This window comes from Nylanderia fulva, unplaced genomic scaffold, assembly GCF_048542155.1.
Source record: "Nylanderia fulva isolate GAGA-0341 unplaced genomic scaffold, ASM4854215v1 Scaffold61, whole genome shotgun sequence".
Classification (NCBI taxonomy): Eukaryota; Metazoa; Arthropoda; class Insecta; order Hymenoptera; family Formicidae; genus Nylanderia; species Nylanderia fulva.
The window spans coordinates 356,176-376,424 of record NW_028190710.1 but is presented as its reverse complement, the minus strand read 5'-3'; the positions used below and the strand labels follow the sequence as shown (position 1 = coordinate 376,424).

The following is a 20,249-nucleotide window of genomic DNA, read 5'->3' as shown; positions in this document are numbered from 1 at the left end:
AATATTAAATATGTATAATATTATATACTATATTATATTTATGTAATATATATTTATTATGTAAAGAAATCTGTATAAAAATTTGTTGCCTTAGCCATATGTATTTTACACAGTTAATAAATTAATAATTAATATATTATTAACTTAATATTTTAATTAAAGTATAATAAATAATAATATTAAAATATTATATTATATATTATACATATTTTTTTATTAAATATATAATAATTAAATATATCATTATAAAATATATAATTTATTAAATATATAATTGTTTTTTATAATTAATTTTAAATAAGTATGCGACGCACTGGATATTGAATACATAGTATCAATTTGAATTTGTTTTCCTTTAAACAAAAATTATTGTATCATCAAAATGTATTTTTTCTTTTCTTCTTTTTATTTTTTCATTTTCTCATCGAAAATTCATCTGATATGATATATCTTGTAGTTATCACTTTTTATCATGTTTAAATAAAAATAAGAATAAAAATTAAAATGTATTTAACATATTGTTTTATTTGTTACATTAATGTAAAAAAATTTTTAATAAAATATATAATAAAAATATATCTTAAAGTTAAAATTGCGGACAAAATTAAGAAAATAATTATAACAGTTTATTTGCATAATTGTTTTAATATTTTTTATTACTCTGAACAAAAACAATCTATTCTATATTGTTCACTATAATAGAGAAAGTAGATTTTATGAAATCTATCTAATGGATCCCTTTGAATGATGTTTCCTTATCTTCAGAAAAAATTATTCGAAATGTTGTTAAATATGAAAATACCGTCGAGAGATACTGTAAAATTATTAAAATTAACTTGTAAGTATAAATAAATTATGCTTACTGTATAATATTAATAATGATAATATATTTTATAATAATAATACACAAATATTAAAATCAATAGAAATTTAGAGCATCCTGTATATATGTATTAACTTATTTATTATATCTATTTATTATTATTTAGGTCCACTTTAAATCAAACATGTGGGAAAAAACAACGATTGATGGTCATTAAAAATTGAAATATAATGCTATACCGACGAATTTTGGACCAGTTTTGATTTTTTTAACTGCTTTGGAAGAATCGGAAGCGATACTCGAATAATCGTGTAGGGCCAATCAGTGAAAGAAATATTAAATAGCTTAACTCTTCCTTGATCAAATCTACTGTGGCATAATTAGGTGTAAACTTTATCGGATTTTTTATTCATATTTTAAAAACTGTTTATCAAAAACACAAAAAAATATTGTTGAAAATTATCTATAAACATTATTAATTTGTAATTTAAAACACATTAGTTCTTTATATCATATACATTTATAATCTTATAAAAAAATTTTAAATTAAATTTTTTTGCGCAAATAATTATATTGTTCATAATTATATAATGAAGTATGATGCTCTGTATTATGTAATTAAAATGATGTTACAATGTATTATCTTACAGAGGCATAATGTTGAAGAGATAAGGCGTCTAATAATCCAGGAACAGATACAACTATATTTCGTTGACATCGTAGCAAGGTGTACAACAAAACCTTTTGTGAATCAATACTTTGATTATACCATAATGAATTATAAGCTGCTTCAGCAATGTTCGAACTCTGAAATACGATTTAAATGCACAAATGTATCATTTTTGTCATACAGTACTCACAATTACTAAGAGATAATAAAATTGTCTAAAGCTAACAAATTTTAAATAGCTGTAATTTTATTTTTAAAAAATTTTTAATTTAAAAAAATATTAAAGGTTGAAATCTCCATTTTCGAAGGATCACAGCTGTTTTCCGTTTACTTCAATTCTGGTATTTTTTACATACTAAAAATGATGCACTTAACGAAATGGAATATTTTTTCCTTACTTTATAGATGTATGTTTACAAAGTGTATGTACAAGATTCAAAAATTTTTTTTTACTTTTTCGCGTTAAAGCCTGAAGTTCTCCCTGCAGAATTGTTTTTCTTAATTTAAATTTTGATTTTTTTTTATCAAGTTATCGAGAATTGAAGAGAAAATCGTCATTTTTAATTTGATTGTTCATAACTCTGTTAAAAGTTATTCTACAACAATTTTAAAATTGGATTCTTAAAACTGAATCTTTGTTCTATATAGTATGATATAGAGGCCGAATTTTTTTTAATTCGTGAACTTTTTATATAGAAGTATACAAATATTGAAAAAATTCGCGCGTCTTCTCTTTTTTGTTTAAACTTTGAAAAAAATTACAAGGACTAAATAAATTTTATTTACTAAAATTTTTGTGCTTCTTAATACTCCAAATTTGACGACAAAACACAAATTTATTGTGATAATTTCTTTATAATGATTTGTATGTTTAAAATGGTCCATGCGTATACAATGTTAAAAGAACTTGATTTGTTTTGATAAGAAAATTTAAAAAATAATTTTCATTATTCAAGCTTACTGTTCTCATTAGATGATCAGCTGGCCAAGCACATAGAAACACTTTCATTAATGACGTAGAACATAGAATCACAATTTGAACTTTCAAGGATGATGCTAATTGCTATATTTAGAAATGTTAGTAGATAAAATATATTATATAAATAAATATTATTGAACAGTGTTACTTATAACGATTATAATAAAAACTTTTAGATACGCACACTAAGAAATATAACACCACAGAATACTAGCGCTGTAGTACTAACACCTAGTGATGATAACACTACATGTGCAATAGAATTGCTCATCTTTTTCGCGAATCTGTAACGATTTATTATAATACAGATTTATTATAATAAGAATTTTGTAGTTAATTAAATCGTGAATTACGGAAAAAACTTTGTAATAAAAAATTGCATTAAACATTAGTGTAAAACTTTCACTATAATAGATAAAATGAGTTTAAGTAATAATAATACGCAAATGCAAATGTTTCTGTCCTAAATTAGATTCTTTTCAGTGATATAAAAACGCAGAAAGTGAAATATCAAAGATTATTGCTTCTCTATAGAAAAAACTTTTTCGTAAAAAAGAACTTTTTAAATAAAACTTGATATTAGCGCTAATCGATTTCAATGACCTTGACATATGTTGTCAAGGACATATGACTCTGAATAATTTGCAAATAATTTTAGCCGTCGCTCGTTATTTCTTACAAAGTTATTAACAATTAAATTATATTATAACATGATCTCGATTTTAAATACCATACCTTAAAACTTCTTGATGTTCCTGTATACATATTTTCCATTCAGAAAGATTTGTAATCGTACGGAATTTGTTAGACAAAATCTCGAAACGTGCCGCCGTAAACCATAGTAGAAGAGCAAGGAAAACATTAGCACTTACTTGACAAGAAACTTGATACACACCGAGTGCTTGATGAAAATAGATTACCGCTGCCATAGGTTGATAGTTAACATGAAATGGATAATCTACCTCTAGTGGAAACACACGGGATTGAATGAATGGCACTAAGAGTGAACCAATTACGGATGCCATAGAAAAACCCAAGGCAATTCCATACAGTAATATATATTTATTAATATATTGTTGAAACACATTCCTTTCTTCAGCATTTGCTCGTTTATAACAATCTTCCATTTCGTAAATCACATCCTGTAAATTTTAAATAAGAGAAAAAGATACAATTATTATTTACTTATGTATCTAGACATTATTAACGTAATATATAAAATAATATATAAAAAAGATCACGATTTTTTGTCAAAAATATAAAATACAAATTTTTAATGAGATACTTTTTTTAAATTGAGAAAGAATTGGAAAATTGATAATACATAGATATTTTTATATTTTTATTATAAATTCGAATGACTTCAATACACTATCTCTTTCAATAGATCACTCAAGACAATAAAAATTTATTTAAGTTAGAGTTGGATTTAGTGATTTATACCATTCATGTTTCCATATACATATAGTAATTTATATTAATATAAAAATTAATTTATTCCATATCTGCTTAATGATATTTGAATCAATAAAAAAAAAACATATCAAAAATAATATCACAGTTTCGTTAATTAAAATTTTATTATGGTTTTAATAGAAACAAATTTACAAATATAAATTTTCAATATTGATTTTTATTGATATCAATTTTATCGATAAATATATAGGTGGCACAAAGTGTTACAAGCTGTTTTTTGCCACTGCTAGAATATTAACTTGAATTTCTTTTTATTAAATGGAATAAAATGTCTGAAAATTTGATGTAGAAAAAAATGTTGATGGCCTTTAAGGAACAAAAGGACTCCTCCTTCCATTTTTTCTTAAATGAAATCACTTATATATATTTTTTTACATTAATTGATTCCTTGCAATATTCTACACAAAAAGTTATAAAGATAATACATATGTTCAAAAATAATTTACGAGATATTTTTTATCTAGCAGCTACATTTTTTTCTTAAGAACAGCTATGTGTTTTTTTACATCAATTGATTTCTCTGATTAGTTTGTGCATAAAAGTATTAAGGTAAAATTATCAAAAATAAATATTATATAACTTTTTATGTAGGAATCGATTTATGTAAAAAAAATATATATATATATATATATATATATAATGATGAAAATTTGAGAGAAAAAAATGTTGGGTGCCTTTAAGGAATGAAAGGAGGCCCCCAATTTTTTCTTAAATAGAACCACTATATATATATATAGTGGTTCTATTTAAGAAAAAATTGGGGGCCTCCTTTCATTCCTTAAAGGCACCCAACATTTTTTTCTCTATCAAATTTTCAGATACTTTGTAACATTTAATTAAAAAAATTCAAGTTAGTATATTTAGCAATGGCGAAGAAAACAGCTTATAACACTTCCCAGATAGCCACAGTAATTATTATGACATCATTTTGATGGCAAATTATGCATTTTGACATCAAAATGATGTCGTAATAATTACTGTGGCTATCTGGGTTTATGTGGGCCACCTTGTATATTAATTTGTAGAACATTTAATAACCTGTAATAGTAATGTTTATAGTAAATATATATTGTATACGTACATATATATAAAATATAGAATATATTTTGTACATACATACAACATTATTGCATATATAATCATATTATACATATATCTATGTATTATATACATAAAATAAGAATAAATATTTATATTTTAATTGCTAAAACTACTGCAATAATTGTAATCTTGAATTGTGTATATATATATATATATATATATATATATATATACATATATATCTCTCTAATATAATAAAAAATATATATAAATATATATATATATATATAATGTATATATTAATAGAGAGGAGAAGGAGAGAGAAGAGAGAGAGTAATAACTTTTAAATAAATATTGAACACTATTAAAGCCTTTCAAAAATTATTATTAGAACTGTAATTTGGTATATATATATATATATATTTATATATATTTTTTATTATATTAGAATTGTAATTTATATATAATGTATATATTAATATTATATATATTGCAAAATTATATAATATACATATATAATATATGTATATTGCCAAATTACAGTTCTAATAATGATAATTTTTGAAAGGCTTTAATAGTGTTCAATATTTATTTAAAAGTTATTACTCTCTCTCTCTTCTCTCTCCTTCTCCTCTCTCTCTCTCTCTCTCTCTAAATAAGTGTTAAATAAATGAAACATTTCTTAGCAAATATAAAATAAAAACTAGTAATATATATAGTGTTCCATAATTATATATATATAACATTATATATATAATGTTAGAAGAAAACTTGTAAAAGTCTATAATTATATTGGTTGCAATTATGTAAAATCCTATATTGTGCAGAAAAAACAAAATCTATAATTATATAGTTTTACATGAGTTTACAACTACTCCACATACAAGGGAAGTCTACCTCAACATCACGCGATGGTTTTATGAAACGAAACCTATAATTATGTTCAACATGGGTTTGTTGTATGTTCTTATTCTACATCAACAAAGTTCTTATCAAATGAATAATAGATGCCATCTCTGTAACTTTTTAATGATTATTTAAAGTTATAACATATGTATGTAACATTATGTCAGAATAATTGGAGCCTGTTAATCGAATATATATTTTTATTTTATATATATTATATTTATCAGAAAGAAATATTTTTATCGGCATTCAATATTAAGAATATAAATATGATGTTTTTTAAATCGGTCAACAGAGCCAAAGCACGAAAAATTAATTATTTGGAACTGTATCTCTTGGTTTGAGATCACTAATTTCCATATATAAATTAATCTCGAAACTTACATATGGAGAAATAGGCGCGAAAAATATAGGTCCGAAAAGTCGCTGAAGCGGAAATCGAACCCGCGTCTTTTACTTTTCGGGCGACTGTTCTTACCAGGTAAGAACCATATATATGTATATATATATATATATATATATATATATATACACATATAAATGGAGGAGGAGAATATGATACAGAGAGTCAAACAAGTTTTAGGAAGGGAATGGAGGTGATAGACAGTATTTATGTTCTAAACTACTTGGTGAATAGAAAAGTAAATAAGAAGGGAGGTAAGGTAGTGGCGGCCTTCATAAATCTAAAGACGGCGTTTGATTCGGTGGACAGGGAGGTGTTAATGGAGAAATAGGGGGATAAAAGAGAAGGATTAAGAAGTTGGATAGAGGAGGTGTACAGAGAAACGAGGAGCAAAGTAAGAGTGGAAAAGGAGGAGGTACAAAGCTTTTGGACAGCAAGGGGAGTGAGGCAGGGTTGCCCAATGAGCCCACATTTATTTAATCTGTTGATAGCGGATGTAGAGGAGATACTTAAAAAAGGAGGTTGGGGAGGGGTGAAACTGGGAGGGGAAAAGTACACTGCTTAGCATATGCAGATGATATGGTACTATTGGCAGAAAATGAAGAAGGGATGATACATATGTTAGGGAAAATGGAAAATTATATGGATAAGAAAAGGTTAAAAGTAAATGTGGATAAGACAAACATAATGAGGTTTAAAAAGGGAGGAGAAAGAATGAAGAAAGTTGAGTGGAGGTGGAAAGGGAAAAGATTAGAGGAAGTGAAGGAATTCACTTATTTAGGATATAAGTTGCAAAGGAATGGGGTACAGGTAAAGGACAGAGTAAGGAAAGCAGGAGCAGTGATAAGACAGGTGTGGGGAATGGGGAAAAGAAGATTTGCAGGAGATTGGATGAAAAGATTATGGCTAATGGAAAGGTTGGTGGGAACGGTGTTGGAATATGGGGCGGAAATATGGAGGTGGAAGGAGAGGAGAGAAGTAGAGGCAAGCAGAAAAGATGGATTAGGTAGACGTTAGGAGTGGACTGGTGTACGCCGGGGTACATGGTAAGAGAGGAGATAGGAAAGGATAAATTTAGGATAAGGGCAAGGAGGAGAGCAGTAGGGTACGAGAAGAAATTGGAGGAAGGAATGGGAGGAAGTTTAGCGAGGAAATACTATGAGGATATGAAAAAGAGGGTAAGAGATGGAAAGGAGAGAACGGTTTGGGAGGAAGAGAGGGCAAAATTCTTTAAAGAAAGAGGAAAAGAAGGGAAAGAAATGAAGGAAAAGAGAGGAAGAGGAGAGGAAGTATACGAGGGATGGGAGCAGAAAGACAGAGAAATGCAGAAGGAGGAAAGATGGGAGAGGATAAGAGAATCGAGATATAATAGATGGTATGGAGAATGGAAGGAGGAGGGATTACCGGGATATCTGAGAAAGGGATGGGGGGATAGTAGATGGAGAAGGATAATGAGGTTTAGAATAAACAATGAAATAAGAGAGGCGAGATACTGGGAAGAAGAGGGGAAAAAATGTAGGCTATGTGGGATGGAAGAAGAAACATGGGAACATGTAATAGGAGAATGTGACGGAGAAGAGAGTAAGGGAAATTGGTGGGAAAGAATGAAAGAAATATTGCAAGAGGGAGGAGAAGGGAAAGGATAGATGAGGAATTTAGAGAAAATGAGGAATGAGGGAATAGCTGAAGGGAAAAAGAAAAAAGGGGAAAAAGAGAAAGGAGGTATGAAGAGGAGAATGAGTGGAGGTATGAATGAGGTGTTGGAGAAAGGATGGGAAACTGGAAGCCGAGACGAAGCGAGGAAATAGATAGGGACGACTCTTTCTCTCTCTTCATTAGTTAGATAGATAGGTAGATTAAGTTAGAATTAAGTTAATTGTAAATTTGATGTAAGAGTAGATTTAAGAGTAGTTATAAATTAAATTTGTAAGAAGTTTGTAAGGTTTGGGTACGCTCCTTAAAAGCGCCTTTAATCCCTAAGGGGATAAATAAACCATAAATGAAATATATATATATATATATATATAGATAAAATATAGATAAATATAATAAATATAGATAAAATAAATATATTTTGTATTACACGTGCATACAAAATGACACTTTCTATGCACAATTTTTGTGCCGAAAGTAACAAATTTCCCAACATCGACCTACAATATATTACATACATATGTTCAATGCATTCAAAACCGTATACAATAGCTTTCCAAGCCGTGGACAATTTATTGCCCACAGGTTTCAGCGCCATCTCGCAGCACACACGAAAAACAACTAGCAAACTACCGCCACTTCGCGCCTTCCCAACACGCACCTAACCCTGCTATTCATATATCAGTCTACTGCGTAAATCAGGTACAGAAATCAGGTACTCAAAGTGCCACTTTGAATGCACTTGTAATACAAAATAGTATGTGTTGCACGTACAGAAGTTGGCTATTGGTCACGAGTGCGGGTAGGCGCACGAGCCGAAGGCGAATTACATAAAATTACATAAAACTTTCCGCACTTATAACACAATATACTATTATATATCTACTATTTTATCCATATTTATATTCTATACATATAAGTGTATTATTTTTTATATATTATATATTTTATATATTCAGATTTTATGTTTGTTTTTTTGTACGTGTATATGCATATAATAATTTATAAAGGATTAATACAATTGTTTATTTAATTGTAATATACGTATAATAAAATATATGCAATATGTATATGTATGTATATATGTATATAAAGCTAATGGTTTTTCTTACTTGTAAGCGATCATGCTGTTTCGTAAATAAAAATATCTGCAATGGAATTTCATAAAAGATACTTAATGCACAAATTGATTCCATAAGCAAGAAAATATTGTCAAGATGATTATTGATTGAATATATCAGTTCGATCATTATAAATACACCGTTAAGGCCTGACAAGAATCGAAATATTCTATCACAAATTATTTCAAACTTCGTGGAATTTCGTGATAGAGGCCAACAGCAAGCAAACAATAAATTCACCTTAAGAAAAGCAATAATTTTATCCAATGTCGGTCCGGTGCTCATATTAACTATTATTGTATTTTCTTGTATTTACATCAGTGTTTGAAACGCAACTGGCCTTGTGGTTTTGTCACGACTTTACAAAAAATTGCGCAAAAAATGCAAAACGTAGCTTATAAGTGATGAAACTCTGAGATAATGTGTGTAATAGCTCATCAGTAACATTATGTATCTCGAGAGTAATATTGCGGCGTTTATTATTTCTTATTCGCATTTCCTTGCCTTTCAACACCATGTGTAAGCCTAAGGATTAATAAATTATAAGACTAGCAAGTATTTTGAGAGGGGTATAAAGAGAGGTATAATGCTACGTGCTCTATAGCAATTATATCTCTCTTGAATTATTGTGGGATGTTTTATAATGATAGAACAGAATGAAGACGCGATTAATAAATTGTTACAGAATATGAGAAATACGTACAGAATATTATGAAATACGTACAAATACAGTAAAATGAATCGAGCATGTAACAATAGAATTATTGCTTGTTTTGTTTGTTTGAACGGTTATATTTGAAGAATAATGTGAATAAATTAATAATAATAGCAATTTAACACAATTGATTTATTACAATTTGGAGAAATCGATAACAAAAAAAATATTGTTTGTAAAAATTTAAAAAAAAAACTAATTATGACTTTTAAGATTTTCTCAATCTTTTCAAAATATATTTAAATTCGTACACCTAGTTTTTATAAAAAAAACTTATCTTAAATGTTTTTGATATATGTTAAACAAAATAAGTAAGTACTTAAATAAAAAATAATAATTATTTAATATCTCGTCAACTATATGAATTTTATATTACATATGTTTTACACAACTTTTACGTAAAATTTCATATTTTATTGAATAATATATTAAATAAAAATGACTTATTTCACTTAAAGAGAATTGACTTTGAAATGACCTTAAAGAAAACCATTTAAATATTTAATGTGTTTATAAGTTTTCTCCCTTTAAACTTTGAAAATATCGTTTGACATATGTATTTTTTCTACAATATTTTGTTTTTGAGATATTTGTGGTGTGTAATTAAATTAGGACACACAATTTGCCAGATATTTTATATATATATTTATTTTTTTACATAAAGAATGTTATCATGATTGATACATATTTTTATATTTATTACATATACATTTATTTGAAAAAAGTGCACACTTATTATTTCGACTTAATCCACACCATTAGAAAGAATTGCTCGAAATGACGTCAGATAAGAAAATGCCATGGATACATACTGTAAGAATTATAGAATATTTAAAGGAATTTATAAGCTTGCTACATTTTTAAATTAAAATATTAGATTTTTTGCAAAAATAGACAAATATTAATTGCGTAATTAAAAATTGCACTTATATAATCAGAATAAAAGTTTAAAATTTGTTTCCTTTTATTTAGATATAAGATTAAAACAATATAAAAATATAAAAATTTATATAAAATTATATAAAATCAAATAAAATTTAAAATAAATGATATAATTACAATAATTTATATTTTTATATTTGTATATAATATATATACATATATATATATATATATATATATGCGTAATTTTATTTTTATAATAAAAATATAATATTTTATCTATCTTCTGATTATATTTCTTATATTTTATATAAAATATAAAATATAAATAAATCTATGTATTTATACACACACATATACACCCACACGTGCGCGCGCGCATACACATACGCACACACTTATTCATTAATATTTTATGCAAAACATATGCATATGTATTTTTGTGCATGTTGTATACTGCAATACCTTTTAATGATAATATAGATATTAGCAATACATAGCATTAGTATCAGTGATAATGATAATTTTGCAACAAAATGGTATTTGCATACTCTATCTTTTTTGGAATAATTTTGTTTAATAATTTAAGAAAATAACAATATTGATTCTTTATGTTCCTTTATTCAATACAAAAATACAATATAATAAAATATAAATAAAAATATTACCCATATTCCAATAGAAACATTTTGTAGCAATATTTTCCTACTTTATATAAAATTATTCCAAATAAAATAGGGTATAAAAATATTTCTGTTATTTTCATTGTATATTTTAAAAGATAAAATGCAATTGTTCATTATGTTAACGTGACACAATGCACTATCTTACAGATGCATAATGTTGCAAAGTTAAAGCAGCAACTAAACCAGGAACAGATACAATAACAGGCCGTTGAGTTCGAAATAAAGTATACAACATAATCTTCTGTGTAGCAATTCCGTGTTTATACCATAATGAATTATATACAGCATCCCCCACATAAGAACTCTACAATATTGAATTTGAATGTATATATAAATATGTTATAATAACATGCAGTTATTTAATTTTATTTGTTAAAACATACCCTACTCATTAAATGATCAGCTGGCCAAGTACATAAAAATACTTTTGCCAATGATGAACAACATACGATCGAATACTGCAGTTTTACAAATAACGGAAAGTCCTATTTTAAAAATTGATATTATAATAAATAATATATAAATAAGATAACGCACAGATATATACAAATATATGTAAATTTAAGTGGAAATCAAAAGAATTCTATCTTAATTTGTGCACAAATAAAACGAAATTACATATATGTATAAAAAACAATAACAATATGAATTATTTTGGTTTTTTATAAATAGATTTTATTTTTTAATAATTATTTAAAAAATGAATTAATAAATAAATTAATACACACGCCAAGAAAGGTAAGACCGCTGAATATTACCGTTATAGTGCTAACACCTAGCGATGATAACGTTAAGTGTGAAATGGAAAGGGTTACTTGTTCTGCGAATCTGTAATGATTTTTTTTGCTACATAAAAATTATATAAATATGTATATATACATATATACATATACATAGATATACTTATACATGTAAATACACAAATACCTATAAATATACAGGGTGTTACATTTTAATCGCGATCACCTTCAAAAACTTTGTTATTTTTAAATACAAATAAGAGAGGCCTAAGAGCCATACACGAATGTTCCTTGCGTACATTTCCAACAAAAATTATTTATTATTATTGATTATTTTTGATTATATGTACAACAAAAAATGTTACAAACAAAAATTGTTTGATTTGAAGGGGGACAGAAGATGGTGTTATTGACTTTTTGTCTGAAGGGCGTTTTTCAAAATCATTTAAAGGTCATTTATGTCTTTTTAATTAAAACCACCATATTTTTTATAATAAATTGAGTCCTAATTTTCGGAATAAAAATATGCTTTATAATTGTAAAAAAATAAAAAGAATAAATCTTATTAGAGAAAAAAGCGTTGTTAATTTAATACAATGTATGCTATGTTCTGTAGATTCTTTTTTTTTTGTTTTCCACGATTCTTTCCTCTTTTTCGATAAGTAAATTCGCGATTTTATATCTTTTTTAATTTGCAAAGAAATAAATTATGAGACTCAGAATAGAGAGCATAGGACAGCAATTATTAAAAAACTTAATGCCAGGCTGACAGAAAAATACATTTAATGTATTGAAAAATCTAATATAAGTTGATGTTATAGAAATGTTTGTGCTGGTTTCAAAATCATTTGAAGAACAACTTGATTACTTTAAATAGGATTATCCTAAGTATTTTATGTAAATATATTCCTTGTAACATTCTACATAAAAAATATAAGGGTAAAATAGCCACAAATTGAACGGTTTATGAAATATTTTATTTCTTAATTTTGATATAAATTAATTTTGATATAAAAATATCTTATATAATATTTAGTTTTCGATAATCTTATCTTAAAATTTGTATCTATAGAATAATTAGATGAATCAATTAATATAAAGAAGACGCATAGTTGCTTTTAAGAAAAAATATGTGTAGGTTTATATTGCAAATTGTATACTTTTTTCAATGATGTTAGACATACAATATATAATATATATATATATATATATATATATATATATATATAAAACAAATTTATTAAAATTAATTTAATAAGGAAACAATTTTAACTTTGTTTTTTACATAATTAGTTAATTGCTTAATTATATATGTGTATTAATTTTACATTTATATAATAAATATTTATATTTATTATGTATATTATTAGATAATGATTTAAGATTTACCTTAAAACCTCTTGATGCTCTCGTATACATGCTTTCCAGTCAGAATGTTCCGTAATCATTTGAAATTTGTTGGCCAAAATTTCAAATCTAGCTGTTGAGAACCAAAGCAAAAGAGCAAGAAAAACGGTGGCACAGACCTGAGCATAGACTTGATACAAAGCAAATGACTGATGTAAATAAATAATTCCTTTCATCGGCTGATAATCAATAGAAAATGGATACTCTAACTCCAATACGGGATGGGCCAGTACCAATGGTATTAAAATCAAAGCAACTAAAGTTGCGGTCATCAATATTAGCATTACGCTATAAATCATTATATATTTATTTATATATTCCTGTATTATATCCTTTTCTGTTGAATTCGCATGTTTGTTGTAATTTTCTATTTTCGTAATTATATTCTGCAATGTTATTAACACATATTATTTTAGACAATTATATTATCGTTTAACTTTGTGTTAATAAAATAACATTAATTTATAGCCAAAAATTATTTTAAACCAGGCAAAAAGTTTTTTATAGATTTTTTAATGCTGTCAACAATGCCATAAACCAAATTTTACTAACATGTCAGATTTCCAAAATAATTAAGATTTGACATATAAAAAATAGTTTTTTACGATATTTGAGATTTTCTCTGATCAAACATTATGAATGTATACAGGGTTTGTCCGGAAAGTAATGCGTCGCATTTTTTTAAAAAAGAATTTATTGATCGCATAGGTAAAACAACTTAAAATTGTTCGAAGTATGACCCTTCTGCGTCAATACATTTTTGCCAACGCGATTTCCATGCGTCATAAGATTTCTGGAACTCCTTGACTGGGATGCTGTTCAGGGAGGCCGTCGAAGTAGCTTGTACGTTGTCAACCGACTCGAGCTGTTGTCCTTTGAGCTCCCTTTTCAGCCGAGGAAATAAAAAAAAGTCCGCCGGGGCCAAACTTTCTTGAGCATTTCAAAAGTTTCCAGCGGCGTCTTGTCCAGCTTCACGCAAAACTTTATCGCATAGCGTTGCTCTATCGTTCTCTCCATCACAAGTTCGACGCGACCACTAAGCAGAGGTTCACAGAATAAGCCGTCCTAACCCTCCAAGCGCATGGAAACAATTGAGCGACCTACCGTTGGAAAGCTAAGGGTACCCCCCTTCCTCCCCAACCGGTCCCATCGCTCTGCGATGTATAGTCGCGTCACAAAAAAATGCGACGCATTACTTTCCGGACAAACTCTGTAGTTTATCCCTTTATGCTGAAATGTATTTTTTTAATTTCAGTATTATGCTTCTTAGCCATATAATAAAAGATTAAAGCTGAAAACTACTTCTCATGTTCTTGAGGAAATAGGTTTTGGAAAAAAATTATTTTTACCGAAATTGATTTTATTATTTGTCTCCCTTTAGATCATACAACTTTTGCTAGGAATATTTTTTCAAAAATGCAATTGTTTTGAAAAATTCAAGGTGGGCAATTAAAATGTGTGAGACACTCTATATATAAATTATATATTTAGTGAAATCACGAAAAGTTACACTGTGTGTATTGCGATAGCCTTAAATTATAAATTATGAGTATAATTATATAACTTTATCATCATAGACGGAATATTTCAGGCTATCTCAGCAAAATGATATTTTAATTTTTTCTAACGTAACAAAAAGTAAAATATTAAAATAAAAAAGTGCATTTTATAGGGGATGAACATACATGACTTCTCATTAAAATTTTTAGATAACGTTAATCTGTTTCATAAAAAAATTTAAATATTGTAAAAAAAAACATTTTTTCCATATATAGAGGTATTAAACCTCAATTATTTCGAAAATCTGACGTGCTAATGTTATGAAAATTGATTTGCGACATTATTTTCAGCATCCAAAAATCTATAAGAAATCCCTTATTTGATTTATAATAATAAAAAGATATTGCAATTTTATTTAACTTAAATGAAAGTTATAAATATATACAAAACAATTATAGATATAATATAAACAATTTTTAATAAAATGATAGAAAATAAAAAAAACAAAAATATATAAAATATATAAAAAATATTTCTTATATATATGTATAAATTCGAGTATAATTTATGTCTAATACCTCAAATGTGTTTTTTTAGATTTACTTTTCCAAAAAGCATAGTGCTTATAGATTACATATAGAACATTTTAAAAGTTTTTAAAGTTTTATTTTATAGCGATTCTATTATTAGATTAACGATTTACATCTACTCATAACAATTATATCATGTATAAGTGGACGAAATAAAGCATTACGAATTTTTATCTCCAAAAATATCGTTTCTAGAAAAATGTTTCAAATAAAAGTTGTATGATTTTAAGAAGGAAAAAAATTGGTGCTACTGATTTTTTCCTAAAGGGCGATTTTCACGATCATTTGAAGATCACTTATGTTTTTTTTAAATGCAACCACCTTATATTTTTACATAAATCGATTCCTCGTAAAATTCTGCATAAAAATATTATAAGAGGGTAGAATGGTGGAAATATGTAGTTGCTAGTTGTAAATTACATACTTCTTATAAACAACTATATGATTTCATTGTTCCAATTGATTCTTCTCATTATTTGTGCTATAAAAGTACAATATTAAGGTAAGATAGTCGAAAATTAATATTTTATGAGATATTTCCATAGTTATGTAAGATTATGTTAAACTTAAATATAAAATATCTTGTAAACTATTCACTTTTTGACTATTTTACTCTCATTATTTTTTATGCAGAATTATACAAGAAATCGATTTATGTAAAAAATATAATGGTTCCGTTTAAAATAATACGAATGACTTTCAAATGACCTTGAGAATCGCCCTTTAGGAAGCAGTCAATAGCATCAATTTCTTTCTCTCTCGAAATCCTACAATTTTTATTTAAAAAATTTTTCTCTATAAACAATATTTTTGAAGATAAAAAATCGTAACACTATTTTGTCCACTCTGTATATAAAGATATGCAGTGATAATAAACATATAATGCAATTCGTTTCTCTCTTACTTGCAAACGATCGTACTGGCGCACAAACAGATATATTTGCATTGGAACTTCGCATAAGGTGCCTAAGACGCAGCCTAGTTGTATTACGATCAAAATATTGTCATACTGAGTAATAATTCTATACGTCACCGCACAGATCATCAGCACCGAATGCAAACCGTTGAGCAAACGAAAAAATTTGTCGTAAGCGATTTGTGTTTTTGTCGCAGTGGGTGGTAACGGCCAACAGCACGCGAAGAACAAATGCATTCTCAAGAAGGCGATGAGTTTTTCGAGTGTTACAGAGCACGCCATGATATAGTTAATTCGGTGAGTTTTCGCAAAAAATTCATAAAAATTCACTACACGTTCTTGTGCTACTTTAAACCCAGCTGCCTCATGATACTTTTTAATCGCACGAGAAACTTGAGCGCGATAAATAGAAAGAAAAGCAACTGGTATCACATTTTAGACTATAGATAATGGATGTAAAAACGACGCACGCAACCCTGCAAATAAATGTACGGCGAACGATAAATGTTCTTTTCCTGCTGTAAAACACTGAAATACTTGAATGAATAATTAGGTGGAAACAAGCGAGAAAAAGAGAGACGCGTCTCTCTTTCTCTTGTTATTACATTTTCCTTCTTATAATGGGTTTTTATAATCTCACAATCAATATACAATAATTGCGCAATATTGTGAGATGCCTAAATGCATAAAGCATATAACACTTGGTACATTTGTTATTATTATTGACATCACTTCCGCTTAAGGGTGGCGGTTTTAAAATGGTGTAAGCCACTTACAGATGTATATTTAATTTATCTCTTCTCTCGATATAAGTACTACCGACACGTTTGTATGTAATTGTATGTAATTATTGGAAAGAAAACGCGATATATATAATTTCTTATTCCCTCTGTGTCTATATTTCTTATTGATTATTACATTAGAGAAGAAAGTGTAACAATTTCTTAAAATTTCTTTATCAAGAAATATGGTTTTGCGAAATTTCAAATCACGTGCAGTAACAACGGGATTAATGAAAATACCTTAGACTTATCAAATTTCAGTAATGCTCCTGTCGCTCAATTTTTTAATAGACATAATTGATGCTGCTTGGGTTTAAATTAAATAATAAAACATATACATATTTTTTAAAAAGAAGTAAGTAAATCACAAAAGAATTTTTTCTTACATCAATTAATTTATCTTGTTAATGTGCGCAGAAAATTATTAAGGTAAGATATATAATGGAAAATGAATATATTAGAAGCATGTTCATATATTTTGTTAAAGTGTGCCAGAATATGTCAGAATAAAATATTTCGTCAAACATTCATTTTTCAACTATACTAATGTTTCACGTCAATATTATGAGAAATCGATTCAAGTAAAATAATTATGATGATTCCGTCTAACAATGATATAATATGATAATCTTGAAATTTCAAAAATGCCTGAACTTGCAATACGATAATACTTATGACAAGACATTCTCTTCAAAATTATACAACTTTTTGACTTTGTATGAAATATTTTTTGCGATAGAAACTTTGGTTTATAAATACAATAATGCGTTATTTAATATATATAAAATTAGTATTTTTTAAATTTATATTTTTTTAAATTTATTTTTTTGGCGTAATTTTATTACTATTATTGTTTCATTAACTTTTGATACTATTTATTATAAGTTTTAACTTTTTTAACCGTTAAAAAAAATTAAGTTTATAAAAATTTAATTTTTGTTAGCACTTTAACAAGTATTGTTACAAATATGTTAAGATAATTACAAACTGTCAATGACTTACGTATATAAAATGTTACTAATCTATTTTACGTCCAAGTATCATTCACAATGCCATGAAATATGAAACCGTAGCACAGAGAACCTAAAAAAATAAAAAAAGCAATAATTTTACGAATATATTTTAATAAAAAAATATAACACTTGATAATAATATCTACCGATCCACAAAATCTTATTGAAACAATAGGTATACAAGGAGTGCCGCTAAGTATAACTGGTTTCTGACACCGTTGAATGACCATAAAAATTGTTTGACGTTTATTTCGGGATGCATTTATCCATGGAGAATTATAAATATGCCAGGAAATATCGTAACTCTATAAGAAAATTGATAAAAATTTATCAGTACCTTTGCTATTTTTAAATTAAATAGAATGATACATATATTTGTTATACTAATTTAATTGTAATAAATTAAATACGTATATTCTATACAGAGCATGTAAATTGTGAATAGATAGCGCCTTTTGAAATATTAATTATTTAATGTATCATATTCAATTAATACATTATCAAAAATATGGATATATTATTTATGTCATTAATACGATATATTGCTTTTATGCGCAACAGAAGACTCAGATGTCGTTTAATAAAAGCTTATTTTATTATATTACTTTTAGGGAAAGAAATGCGTACAGTACAATAGAATAACAAAAAGACAGCACTGAAAAAAATACATGTAGCTAACCTGGAAATATAAAACACAATTAGGACATTTTGCATATTGCCAACGTAACAAAAATAAATAAAAATTTCAAAGACTTGAGATCGCACTTTAATATATATAAATAATTAATATATGTATATATTATATTCAAAATTTGAAATTGTAATAAAGAAATGGACGCGTTTCGCAATAAGTTATAATATATGTTTTTAGTTATAAATCGCAATTGTACAAGAAATTGGAAATAATGATAAAAATAACATATGTTTTTTGAATTCTAGCTAATTTAATTATCAAAATTATAATTGACTGTTTACATTATAAAATGAGATTTTATTTTATATTATAATTAGAAATAGAAGTAATTGACATTATGTGCAACACAAATAAATTTTAATTATATAAATAAGTGTTAATTATAAGAGGATTATAAAATATTATTGTTTTTATTTTTTTATTGTTATTTATACAATATGATAATTTATACTAATTTGAAACTATATTAAATTATACTCACATTTAAAATCAGCAGACCGCAAATGATTCCGTATATAAAAGTAACAACCGTTAATTTGAGGATTACATATCTAGTAAAATAATTAATTTCCTGTGCGTAGCTAAATTAGAAAAATATAAAACGATGTTAATTTATATATAATCAAAACATTTTAATTGAACTAATTATTAAAATAAATTGATTATAATTAATTATTCTAAATAACTATTATACCTGATTATACACTGGAAAAAAAATTTTGTTGGATTAACAAAAATTCTGTTCGAAAATGGACGAAACGGAATTATTAGTTGAATCTACCAGAATTCCTTTTAATGCAACAAGAATCTACCAGAATTCCTTTTAATGTAACAAGCATCTTGTTTGTACAACAAATCAGTTTGTTGGTGCAAACAAGATATTTGTTGTATTAAAAGGAATTCTGGTAGATTCAACCAGAATTCCGTTTCGTCCATTATCGAACAGAATTTTTGTTAATCCAACAAAATTTTTTTTTCAGTGTATAATTAATTAAACTACAATTGAATAAATTATATATAAAAATGATATACACTATATTATAATATTATAACTAATTTGACTATCTAAAATATCACCTTTGCTTTTAAAATTGATAAGAAGAAATTATCAACTTAAAATAAAAAAATAAAATAAAATGCTTTAACAAAGGTTGCCATTTTTATAATTTGCTTCAAGATTATTAAATATATAATAAAATATATAATAAATATAATAAAATATATTTTTATGTAAATTAAATTATTTATAATT

The 20,249-nt window shown here is 26.3% G+C and overlaps 2 protein-coding genes and 1 long non-coding RNA gene across 3 annotated transcripts; all 3 read right to left on the bottom strand.

The window, feature by feature from the left end:
- Positions 1–727: 727 nt before the first annotated feature.
- On the bottom strand, positions 728–9,098 carry LOC114946360 (odorant receptor 10-like). Its single transcript, XM_029322812.2, has 7 exons — positions 9,064–9,098; positions 3,345–3,614; positions 3,208–3,227; positions 2,657–2,756; positions 2,455–2,556; positions 1,472–1,630; positions 728–814 (listed from the first exon to the last, which is right to left on the bottom strand). The coding sequence occupies exons 2-7, from the start codon at positions 3,597–3,599 to the stop codon at positions 728–730; spliced, it is 723 nt and encodes a 240-aa protein (XP_029178645.2). The 5' UTR covers positions 3,600–3,614; positions 9,064–9,098.
- Positions 9,099–10,477: 1,379 nt separating this feature from the next.
- LOC114946359 (uncharacterized) lies at positions 10,478–17,087 on the bottom strand. Its single transcript, XM_029322811.2, has 6 exons — positions 16,497–17,087; positions 13,485–13,888; positions 12,084–12,183; positions 11,739–11,840; positions 11,501–11,659; positions 10,478–10,598 (listed from the first exon to the last, which is right to left on the bottom strand). Exons 1-6 carry the CDS (start codon positions 16,788–16,790, stop codon positions 10,533–10,535), a joined length of 1,125 nt encoding a protein of 374 aa, XP_029178644.2. The 5' UTR covers positions 16,791–17,087; the 3' UTR covers positions 10,478–10,532.
- A 1,149-nt stretch (positions 17,088–18,236) lies between these two features.
- Positions 18,237–19,633, bottom strand: LOC114946347 (uncharacterized). Its single transcript, XR_003822599.2, has 3 exons — positions 19,479–19,633; positions 18,450–18,608; positions 18,237–18,373 (listed from the first exon to the last, which is right to left on the bottom strand). It is a non-coding gene; the product is annotated as an uncharacterized LOC114946347 (long non-coding RNA).
- Positions 19,634–20,249: the final 616 nt, after the last annotated feature.

Coding starts and splice junctions, on each gene's coding strand:
- LOC114946359 (XM_029322811.2), bottom strand. CDS start 16,790: ATGGCGTGCTCTGTAACACTCGAAAAACTCATCGCCTTCTTGAGAATG. Junction 12,184..13,484: donor GAGCATCAAGAGGTTTTAAG/GTAAATCTTAAA, acceptor AAATCATTACAG/ATTCGCAGAACAAGTAACCC. Junction 11,660..11,738: donor CTGATCATTTAATGAGTAGG/GTATGTTTTAAC, acceptor TCAATATTGTAG/AGTTCTTATGTGGGGGATGC.
- LOC114946360 (XM_029322812.2), bottom strand. CDS start 3,599: ATGGAAGATTGTTATAAACGAGCAAATGCTGAAGAAAGGAATGTGTTT. Junction 3,228..3,344: donor TGTATCAAGTTTCTTGTCAA/GTAAGTGCTAAT, acceptor ATATGTATACAG/GAACATCAAGAAGTTTTAAG. Junction 2,757..3,207: donor GAACATCAAGAAGTTTTAAG/GTATGGTATTTA, acceptor AAATCGTTACAG/ATTCGCGAAAAAGATGAGCA.